The sequence below is a fragment of the Galeopterus variegatus genome, unplaced genomic scaffold, assembly GCF_000696425.1.
Source record: "Galeopterus variegatus unplaced genomic scaffold, G_variegatus-3.0.2 Scaffold10897, whole genome shotgun sequence".
Lineage (NCBI taxonomy): Eukaryota > Metazoa > Chordata > Mammalia > Dermoptera > Cynocephalidae > Galeopterus > Galeopterus variegatus.
This window is the reverse complement of record NW_007737008.1, coordinates 22099-33671: the sequence shown is the minus strand read 5'-3', so window position 1 is coordinate 33671 and position 11573 is coordinate 22099. Positions and strand designations below refer to the sequence as shown.

Genomic DNA, 11573 nt, shown 5'->3' with positions numbered 1-11573 from the left:
CCCCCCTGCCCCCCCCCCCCCCAACTGCAGGAGACATTCTCCAGCCAGGCCTCTCCTTCCTGCCTCTGCACCTTCTCACTGCTCTTCCCTCTGCCTGGACTGTCCTCCCCACCTTTCTCCATCTGGCTTGGCGAACCCCTAATCGTCCTTCACGTCCCAGCACAGGATGTATGAATTTTGCTCAACAGCTACACGTACTTATTACACTAAACCTTCCTGTCCTGTCTCCCTAGCGAGACTCTGAGCTTCTCAAAAGGGTTGTTGGTGCCCTTATCTTTATATCCTGGAAACTAGCAAAGTGCCTGGCACACATGGTTGCCTCTGTCTTTCTCTTTCTCGCTGATAAAGGAGCCCAGACTGGGTCTCTGTTCCTTAATACAAACACCAAAGACCCCTGAGGTCCTCACTGTCCTGGGGTAGGGTCAAAACAGCCCACCCGGCTGAGAGTAATGACAAAGGCAGTAATAATGGCAGCTTGCCCTGGCCTAGCCTTAGAAGGACATGGAGTTGGAGAGGTGGCAGCTGACATGGGGGAGGGTGGACAACCCCTGGCCCTGCCCCACTCTTGCCTGGTCCTGGCTGTCCTGAGTGACCAGTGACTTGCTGGCTCAACTGGATGGCCCACTTCCCCTGCAGGCCTCAGTTTCTTATGTAGGCTAAGGGTGTTGTATCAGATCATCAATTTTCAAATATGTTTGGGCGGCAGAACACCTCTCTTTTTTTCTCCAGTGGAAATTATATATAGGTAGGTCATTGGCAAGTAAAATTGGAGCTGTGCTGGCTGGACAACACAGGTGGGGCCCACCTAACTCCATCCTCTGATCCCCCTGAGTCCCTCGGCAGCACCCCAAGATGTCTCCCTAGAACCCCAGGATCCTTAGCACCCAGTTTGAAAGCCATCGAGTAAGATGCTCCCCAGAACCCTTCCTGCTCAGAACTCTCTTGTTTTGTGCTATTCTTGGCACCTCTCCTTTGGACCCGGGCCTGAATCAGAGAGGCAGCTGACCTGTGGTGGTGGACCTAGTGAAAGGAACTGTCTCAGGGAGGGAGTCAAGCCCAGGATTTCATTCCCCTTGTCAGCACCGGGCTCTGCCTGGTGGGCCCCTCCCTAGAGCCTTTGACCTTCCCTGAGCCCAACCCCAAAGTACCAGTCACTTCAGAGCCCGCCTGGTGATGTGCAGGCATGGGGAGGAGGGTCTGGCAGCCAACAGGTAGGGGTGACCTCAGACAGCCAGGGAAGGAGCAGGAAGAGCTGGGAGAGGAAGGAGAGGCCTGGTGCGCCCGGCCGGGAGCCTGCACCGGTGGTACCTGGCATGCTGGAAGTATTCCTTGTGATGGTTGCGGTAAAAGACGGAGAAGCGGAGCATGCGGCCTGCGATCTGCTCGGCCTTCTCCTGAAGCTGGGCCAGGTGCTCCTTGGCATAATCTGCAATAGTCCACACGGGTGAGGTGAGCTGAGGGCTGAAGGATTACAGCCTCTTCCTCTCCCCCACCCCACCCTGTGCCTGCCAGCCAACCTCTGCAGCAACAGAGACCAGACAGTCTCTGGACTTGGACTCAGATGGGAACAGGCCAGCTGGCCTCTGCTAGGAACATGGAGAGCTGCATGCTGGCTGTCCTCATCACCTCTGCACCCTCATTACCAGAGGCTCAGGGTTCCCCCAGGTCAGAAAAGGGCAGGAGCTGTCCAGTTATCACACCGGGGGCCCCAGGGGATGTAATTCCAAGCCATCCTTGTCGAAGAAGAGGACCAACAGGCAAAAGGATTCAAGAGGGGAGAATCTGAGGCCTTTTGGGGAGAGCTCATCCAACCCAGCAGGCAGGAGGCTGCCCACAGCACCCACAAGGAAGCCGGTTGTAATCCCAGGTAGGGGCTCATGAAGAGCCTGGGGGGTGTCCTGAGCCTCACAGACATGACTGTTTAGGCAGACCAGGGGCTAGGGTAATGGCTCTCTGCTTGAGCTTCTCAGGAGAGACAGGGAAGGCTGCAGACAGGTAGTAAAATTGAACCTCCCTGGCCTGGGTCTGTGGCGCTGGGGCCAGGCAAGGATGCTACTAGCTTATACAGCACCTTGGGACAAAATAGGTAAAGGTCCCCTTTCCTCCTTGCTAGTGCGTCCCTGGCCAGGGTGCTTGATTTGGCAAGAGGAGTGTGGACTGGATTGGAGCCACCCCCAACTCCCCAGTGTGAATTAAATGCCTACTATATAGAGTTCTTGGGGGTAAACCAAGAAGCTTTTCCCTCACAGAGAAGGAGTGCCTCCAGAGAGTGGGGTTTTGCAGCAGAACTGAGAAAAAGGCAACGGCAGCTCAAGGACACCAGAGCATGGACCTTGGCAGAGGCTGGAGCCAGCAGCCCTGGGGGCCCAGGACTGGGAACGTTCCCTGCCTCTTCCTGTGACAGAGAGAGATCTGGAGCAGTTCTCACCATGGACACCAAAAGAATGGAAGATTGTGGGGAGGATCCTGGGTCGTCAGTGGCCAGGTGCACATACACCTGGTGTTTGTTCATGCTGGAGTTTGCAAGTTCAGTTCTGCTAAGAGAGCTTGCAGGGCTATTGGATAGAAACCACTTTCCCAGGCTAAGTGGAAATCAGGATAAGCAAAATGTGATTGCTGCTTATCCATCGATTGATAAACAAATGAGGTATGTCAATACAATGGAATATTATCCAACCTTAAAAAGGAAGGACTATTGGGCTGGCCCGGTGGCGCACTCGGTAGAGTGCGGCGCTTGGGAGCGCGGCAGAGCTCCCGCCAAGGGTTCGGATCCCATATAGAGACCGGTCCGCTCACTGGTTGAGCACGGTGCGGGCACGACACTGAGGGTTGCGATCCCGCTGCCGGTCACGAAAAAAGACAAAAAAGGAAAAAAAAAAAGGAAGGACTATCAAGGGCTGGCTGGTTAGCTCAACTGGCTAGAGCGTGGTGCTGATAACAGCAAGGCTCAGGATTCAATCCCTGTACCAGCCATCTGCCAAAAAAAAAAAAAAAAAAGTAAGGAGATTCTGACATATGCAACCACACATATGGTCCATGAGGACATTATGCAAAGTGAAATAAGCCAGATGCCAAAGGACAAATAATGTAGGATTCCACTTATGTGATTCCATTGCTACATACCTAGAGGAGTCCAATTCATAGAGACAGAAAGTAGAGTGGTGGGTGCCAGGGGCTGATAGGAGGGGAGAATGGGGACTTGTTTAATGGGTATAGATTTTTGGTTTTGCAGGATGGAAGAGTTCTGGAGATTTGGTTGCACAACAGTGTGAATATACATTACACTACTGAACTATGCTCTTAAAAATGGTCAAGATGGAAATTTTATGTGGTATGTATGTTACCACAATTTAAGAAAATATGCTTGCACCAAGCCAGAAAGGTAATTCCATCCCTTTATGGAAATGGCATTGCCAGCATGATTAGTGGTGTCCGTCTCTGTGTCTGCATTAGAGAAAGGAGCATACTCCGGAGGGCAGGGGAGGGTCACCTCCCTGTGTGTCTCCCTATGTCCAGCTGGTGTTCACAGTATTTTCTGGATTAAGATGGAGCCCCGTCCTGACAACAGCTAAGCCAGATGTGCCAAAACCAGCAGGACAGGGCTGTCACAGCAGGNGCACAACAGTGTGAATATACATTACACTACTGAACTATGCTCTTAAAAATGGTCAAGATGGGGCCGGCCCGGTGGCGCACTGGATGGTGCGCCGCTTGGGAAGCGCGGCAGTGCTCCCATCCGAGGGTTCGGATCCCACGTATAGACCGGTTCCCGCTCACTGGCTGAGCGAGGCGCGGGAGCAACACCGAGGCTTGCGATCCCGTTGCCGGTCCCCGGTCCGGTACGGGGGCAACACTGAGGGTTGCGATCCGTTGCCGGACACGGAAAAAAAGACAAAAGACAAAAAAAAAATAAAAATAAAAAAAAATAAATAAATAAAAATGGTCAAGATGGAAATTTTATGTGGTATGTATGTTACCACAATTTAAGAAAATATGCTTGCACCAAGCCAGAAAGGTAATTCCATCCCTTTATGGAAATGGCATTGCCAGCATGATTAGTGGTGTCCGTCTCTGTGTCTGCATTAGAGAAAGGAGCATACTCCGGAGGGCAGGGGAGGGTCACCTCCCTGTGTGTCTCCCTATGTCCAGCTGGTGTTCACAGTATTTTCTGGATTAAGATGGAGCCCCGTCCTGACAACAGCTAAGCCAGATGTGCCAAAACCAGCAGGACAGGGCTGTCACAGGAGGACCTCACCCCCAGTGCAGAACTCGACCGTCTCGCTCCAGCCTGACACCAGGTACTCCCCATCGCTCTGCTTCACAGCTGTCTGCACGGCCACGCTGTACTCCGTGCGGGGGCTCAGGAACCAGTGGCCTCTCACTGTCATGGGCAGGGCCACCGCCTTGGCCACAAGCTTGGTGGGGACATCCTGAGAAACGGGATACAGACAGAGATTCCGGAGTCAAACTGGGGGTCACACCCAGTGTTGTCATTCCCCCAGAATTTCCACTCCCCAAATGGCCTTCTGAGGCAGGCCAGAGTCTCGGGGATACAGTGGCTCCAGCCCCTGCCACCATTTTCCTGCAGATACAAGCAGTGGCCCTTGGGAAGGCCACAGAGACACTCCACAGTCTCCACCCCTCCTGAAACCCCGCTGACGCCACGTTCTCTTGGGAACTGAGGGGAAAGGCCACTGGGGAGGAGGCCCGTGAAGTTGAGGGCGGCAAGACCTCCGTTCTGAGGGAGACTTCGAGAGCTCTGCACACTGCAGTGCCGTCTCCACGGCAACGGCGAATGCTGAGAAGCCAGAGAGGAAGGGAAAATATGCCTTCTTCTTTGGAGGGGAGGGTTAAGGGGGTGGTGGTGAGCTCTCACGTCACCGTGGCAACTGGCCTGCCAAAAGACACCCAGATCAGGAGGGCCAGTTCCAGAGGGTGGGAGAGGCTGAGCAACCCACCCTGATGCTGGTGTCCGGAGAACAGCTTGTCCCGCCCCACTCTCCCCTGCTCTGCCAGATGGGGAGCACGGGAGGCCTCCTCCCACCCACCCCCACACCACCTTTTAACCCAGGGAAGGGCCACACCCACCAAGAATGTTCAGATTCCTTCTCTAAACCAAGCCAACAGTGGGCTGCCAGGCGGGGGTGGAGGGGCATCACCCAGCACCCAGCAGAAGGGTCCCACCCCGCCTAAGGCCCATGTTGCCTGCCCAGTCAACAAGGCTGGTCCCCACAGCTGGGGCTTTATCAGAACCTAGACGTCATCCCCACGTGTGACGTCTGAAGCCCCACCTGCTGGGCTCTGTGCCCTGCCTAAAGTCTCAGTCATGGCACTGATAACAATGATCTCTCTGTGCTAGGCACTGTGCCAAGCACCACGCAAACATGACTCACTGAATCCTCCCAACAACCCTATGAGAGTTGACATTATTATTCCCTTTTCGCCAGTGAAGGAACTTGGGCTCAGAGAGGTCAAGTAACTTTTCCAGGATGGCACAGTAAGAAAAGTCCAGATATTAGCCAGTCCTGTGACTGCAAACCATCACCTCCAGCATTTCATTAACCTTCAAGGGCAGGGGCTGGGGAGGGACACCTGGGGCAGCCCTACTCACCCGGTGCTTGAACTTGTTGGAGTTCTTGTTCTCCTTCTTGTTGAGGTCAATGAAGTAGTGGGTGACCCTCTCCAGGTCACTGTCCTCCATGGCCCAGGAGATGCGGAAGGAATCGCAGGTGATGTTGTTGATCTCAATGCTGTGGGGGGTGGACAGCAACTCCATGCTCCCCGCTGGTTTGGCTCCTGTGGGGACTGAGGGGGCGGGGAAGGATCAGCATCTCCCTCCCCACCATGGAGCTTTCTGGAACATCCTGCTCCCATCATCCCTTGTGAGGTGGAGCCTCAAGGACCTGTCAAATGCACCCAATCAAAACGATTGCATGGGGAGGGGAAGGACCGACCGGGGGTGGGGTGCCCCCAGGGGGGCTTTCCACTCTCCTGGGAGGGGGGGTCTGCAGAGCAGATGGCACCTGACAGGTGGCAGAGGCAGTGGGGATGCTGCAAGTGCCGGGCGGGGACAGATTTGCAGCAGATGGAGCCGAGGAGGAGAGGAGGACGGGGGCCCTCAGCCAGCAGGCATGAAAAGAAAAAGGGGTGGGGGTGGCGAGATTGGGTGACAGGCGGAGGAGAGACAGGAAGCACCTGCTGGGGAGCTGAGGTGCGAGGATTGAAGCATGTGGCCACAGTGGCAGCCAAGAGTCCACGGGGGCCGGGCTCTTTGGGCTCTGGCCTCGCTCCTCTCTGGGGGTGACTCAGTGAGCATCACCACGGCTCAGGGCTGGGAGGACAAGTGCCACGCAGGTGTACATGATATATTCATGGTGGGAGGGGACAGCAGGAGCTGCGGCCTACAAGCTGATCTCATTTGACTCTTTTGAGTAATTAGTTTTAATACTGACATCTGTTGGGGGCTGGCCATGTGCTGATAATTTCACAAACATTATCTAATGCAAGGTTCACAGCAGGTACTATTATTATCCCCATTTTACAGATGAGGCAACTGAGGTTGAGGGTACTAACATGGCCAAGGCCACACAGCAAGCAGATGATTTGGACTCTGGAGCCCAGGCTCTTTATCGTTAAGCTAAAGCTGCGTCCCCTTGTAGGTGTGTGCATGTGTGTGGCACATGCATGGCACGTGCACAGCATGTGTGCAGAAGTAGATGCATGTGGTGTTTCCGCTACTTATCTTTCCTCCTTTTATATTTTCCTTTCAAGCAATTGCATTTTCTCTCACCTCCCTCTCCCACTCTTTTGGTTCTACACTTCTGTCTATTGCTCTTCCAGATAGGAAAGGACCACACCACCATCACACCCTCTTGTGCATTTGTTAGGAAGAGCTCACTGCAGTCTTGACTTTGGCCTTGCTTGTGTGAGCTCCGGGCTATGGGGTGTGGAAGGGGGTGAGGGAGGAGCCTTGCTGGGAATGAGAACGCAGATGCATGTGGGACTTTCTCCAGGGGCATTCGGTCTCATGCTTTCCCAAGTCTTTCCCCAAGCCCAGCTCCCAGCACACCTCTGTTGTCCAAATGTCACCTCCTCTTTCCTTTCTTCCCTCTTTTTCTCCTCTTCTTGCTCAGAAGCTAGGGGTGAGGGCACCTTGTGCCTGCAAAAGCAGGTACTTTTATTTATAGCTTCCAGAAGATCCAGCCCACTCTTTGCTGTCAGTTAAGGCTGCTGCAGATCCTGGCACCTCTAAATTAACCTGTGGGCTGCCTGGGTGGCGGGTGCAGGGTGAAGGCTGTGGGTGACGGTCCTGACCTGCCCCAGGGTGTCATTCGGGTCCTGCTTCCTCTTAGCCTCCCACCATAGAGCCAAATGCCAGTGGCTTTGTGCACAGGAAATCCTATGGCAAATAGCATGGGGTGCTACCAGGTCCACCCCAAGACAAAACAGATGGCATTGGGTGTCTGGAAACAACCCTATGACAATAAACCAGTTTGTAATTCACAGGGACAGGTGTGGAACAGTGCAGAGTTACCATCTCCTGAGCTCCCTGTGGGAAGCTCCCAGGAAGACACGTGTGCCCCTCACATGCGCACACACTTATGCACCCACGCACACGAATACAGACACAGAACACTCCCACCCGAGAGGCCCTGAGGAGCCTACCCCACCCACCCACATGGATGCAGCCTATGCCACTCCATGCATAGACACCTGTTCTTGCCTCGATACCCCCTCTCCTCAGTCTTCCCAGAGATGGGGCAGCTGTGTTTGCTGGTTGGAGTTTCCAGGACCTGGGCGGCTTCTCATTCCTTCCTCTCCACGGTTCTGGGAGAGCTAAGATGACCCCCCCCACCCTAGCTTGGGAGAGTGGCAGCAGGTGACGCTGGGAGAACAGAAAGCCAGGGTGGACCAAAGGCGGGCGTGACCCAGCTTCTCTGCACCCAGGTTATGGGAGAAGGGCAGGGTACAAGGGACAGGTTGAGGCAATGCCCAGAAATACCCACTCTCCTGTGAGAATCCACCCCGATACAAGCACATGCACACCCACACATATGCATGCACGTACATACATGCATGCACCAAGCATGCCACCCACGCGAGCCACCCCCCCGCCAGACACCTTCACACACACACCTACATATTCAGGCCCCTCCCACCCACTCCACATTCTAAGGACGCCCCACAATTTTCTCTCCGCAGCTGTGCCTCCATGCAAACTCACACCTGTTCATGTCCACGGGCTCACGCACACACACATGCACGCACACCTTCTCACAAGCCATATTTGGGGAAAAGAGGACACCACGGGCACCAGCATGCATGTGTGCCACCTCCATAAGAAGTCTGGCAGCCCACACAGTTGCCTGCGCACACATGTGCATTCGCACACATGTCAACCCCCACCCGCGTTCTGGTGTTCTCTCTCGAGTCTTCTCCAGGCTCAAAGACACAGACTTTGAAGATGCGTTTGCCTCTGGCCGCACTCTGCCAGCTCTGATCCCTCACATGCCAACAGGTTTGCTCACCTACACGAGTCTGCCCTGTCCTGCTCTGGAGCTGAACCTCCCCAGCGTGTACTCCCACACATATGATAAGTGATACGGCCACCCTGAGTGTACTGCCTCCCCATGTCCCCACCCACGTATACCCACAGGCTACTCAGATAAGTGCCCCCCACACACATGTACCTGTGTGCAAGAAAGATATGTTCCCAGATATGCCACATTGTGTACTGCCTCCCCATGTCCCCACCCACGTATACCCACAGGCTACTCAGATAAGTGCCCCCACACACATGTACCTGTGTGCAAGAAAGATATGTTCCCAGATATGCCACATGCCAGTCAAAACCCACAGGTGAGCAGAACTGCACACAGACAGACCCATCTACGCAGGCAAGCCTCCAGCCTCCGCGCAGGCATGCATACACATTGTGCACACTGGTGCCCCTTCTCCATGCCCATTCAGAAAAGGCACCCTCATGCCAGAGGGAAAGCTTCCCCTCACCCTTGTCCCTGTTGGCATTGCTGACTGTAGCAGAATGCTCACAGGATGACTAACTATGGTGCCCCGAGACTGGATCCAGCTGTTAGCCCCTTTGCCAAGGGCCTGGGGGAAGGGGGCAAGGTCTTGGGGCCTGGAGATCCAGGCGGGCACGCAGGCGGTGGCAGGACCCCAACTCCTAGCCTCTGACAAAAGGGTGCTCTGGGGAGAAAGGACACTCACCTGGCTCCAGTGAGCCCTGCAGAGGAAGACCTGGCAGGGAGGGAAGGGGGAGACCTCTGCGTGGATGAGCTTCCCAGACAGGGGACAGCAGCCGGCAGGACGCCTGGGTCACAGGCAGCGGTGCACACTTGCTCCTTTCCCGGCTGCCAAGATGGCTGCTTCCATGCCCCGCAGGCAGCTCCTGTCTGGCTCTGCAGCGCGAGCTGCTGCCCCGGTGAGACGTTGTCCCCAGCCGAGTGCGAGAAGAGAGAGGCAATAGCGAAATCAAAGCAGCGTGGAGGAGAGAGAGGCAAAGAAGGCGAGAAAGAACGAGAGCCAGACTGAATCTAGCTCCACCAATGGGATTTGCGGCTGCACAGCGTCAGGTGATAATAAGCAAGCTTGGTCCCTGCTCCCCTGGGCTGGAGGGAGGAGGAAAGGGCAGAGGGTCTCCCCGGGAGCTACACGGATGTCCTTGGAGACAGTGGCAGTGACGGCTGCTACCTTTCCCCTGTTCTTCCAGGACCAGCTGGCCTCAGACGTCCCTCCAACACAGTCTTACTTGGAAATCTCTGACTTCAATGCAGCGCCCAAACTTTAGGATGCTGGGAGAGGGGTGGAGCTTAGCTCAAGGGCTTGGGCCCCCTAAACAAGGATTCTGATTGGGGGAAGGGGAGGGAGGCCGTGTAGGGGAAGGGACCAGATGGGGTGTGTGGGCCAGGGGGGCTCTGTCTTCAGTCTGGGTTCTCTCCTGGGGCGTGGGGGGTGGGGAGGGAGTTTTGCTGATTCGTGGCTCTATTTTCTTACCCAGTCTATCAAGAGATACCAGGCCTGCAGCCCCAGGCATCCCGACTGTCCAGCGGCTGGATTGTCCCAATTGTCCAGAATCCTCTGGCTGCCTACGTGTCCCCAAGGAAAGGGACAGGAGAGAGAAGGTGTCGAGCAATGAAGGGTGGACAGAGGCAAGGCAGGAAGGAACACACAGAACCTGGAGTGTTCTGAGCCCAACAACCCTCTGGGCTAAGAGGAAGCCCAGCCCTGAGCACCCCAGCCAGAGATCAAAATAAATGCTCTCCTACCAGTGGGAGGCTTTTCCACCGCCAAGAAATGAGGACCCTGAGGATGACACCGCGACAAACACTCAGGAAATGTGAATCAAGCAGCAAACAGTGACAAAAGGATTGTGTTGTGGTGACAAGCGTGGCTTTGCAGTCAGACAGGGTGAAAATTCCCGCACCATCACTTCACGCTGGGTGACCTTGGGCAAGTGACTCACCCTCTCAGAGGCTTGGTTTCTTCATTGGTCAAGTAGGATAATAATACGGGATAATTGTCATCATGGAATGAGATAATTATGTAAATTGCTTAGCTCTGGGCTTGGCACCTGTCAGAGCTGTTTTCATTCCCATCATTATTGACGGTGTCTGCCTGCAAGGAGCCCACAGTCTTTTAGGAGGGAAGAAAGGGACATTTCAATGACACAATTAGAGAACAAGGAGTATACAGCTGAACTGCAGCATAGAGGAAAGGATTTAGAGAAGGAAGAGCAGCCAACTCCCAAGCCCAGATAGAGCACAACCAAGAGGGGACAGTGGCAGCAGACCCCATGCAGTCCCTGGGGGAGAGCCTCAGAGAGCAGGAGAAAGCATGAGCTGACATAAGGGACACTTGCCAAGAGGGACTAAGGGGCTGCAGGCATTGGCAACAAAGGTCAGAGGAGGTGACAATGAACAGAAAGTGAAGGGTTCACAGAATACAAGCAAAAGCTAATCCTGCCTTAAATGGGTGTGAGAACCTGAACGAGTTTGGTCAGATCCTGAACCACAGAATGTGGGGTGGAGTGTGACACTGAAGCTGGATTAAGCACTCCCTGGGCCAAACATGGCTGGGGCCCGTCCCTCACACACCCACACCGAGATGTGGAAACCCGGAAGAGATGCGAGGCGTAACCTCATGGGTATGGCCAGCTCCAGACATCCGGACTAAAACCCCGTCCCTGGGACCAACCTGAGGGGGAGCGTAAGGAAGGAGGCAGGTCCTCTGTGACTTGGCTTCCCCTTCTATAAGGGGAACACTAGTCCCAGTACCATCTCTGCCTCCCACCTTCCCGGGATGGTGTGCGGAGACTGCATGAGATCATGCATCCCCAGCAGCGAACAATAGCTGTCTCAATGCCCCTTTGTGGAGCCATGCACTGGCGTCAGGTGAGGGCACAGCCCTTTCAGGGCTTCTGTCTCTTCTTGTCTCAGAAGACGTCTCTACAGATCATGAGAGAAAACACGTAGTAAGACGAAGTGTGGTGTGCCAAGCATAACTAACTCTGTATGAAGCCCAACAAACAACTGCCAAGATGACTTCTGCAGTGC

General features: G+C 54.7%; 1 protein-coding gene across 1 annotated transcript in view; it reads right to left on the bottom strand.

Annotated features, from left to right (window-relative positions):
- The window catches only part of PHYHIP (phytanoyl-CoA 2-hydroxylase interacting protein), a 12949-nt gene extending 3516 nt beyond the window's left edge, over positions 1-9433 (bottom strand). The window contains exons 1-4 of the mRNA XM_008594496.1: positions 9229-9433; positions 5612-5805; positions 4256-4430; positions 1309-1426 (exon numbers count right to left, since the gene is read on the bottom strand). Coding sequence (XP_008592718.1) covers positions 1309-1426; positions 4256-4430; positions 5612-5776 — 458 coding nt within the window. The 5' untranslated portion in view covers positions 5777-5805; positions 9229-9433. The remainder of the gene's footprint in view (positions 1-1308; positions 1427-4255; positions 4431-5611; positions 5806-9228) is intronic.
- Positions 9434-11573: the final 2140 nt, after the last annotated feature.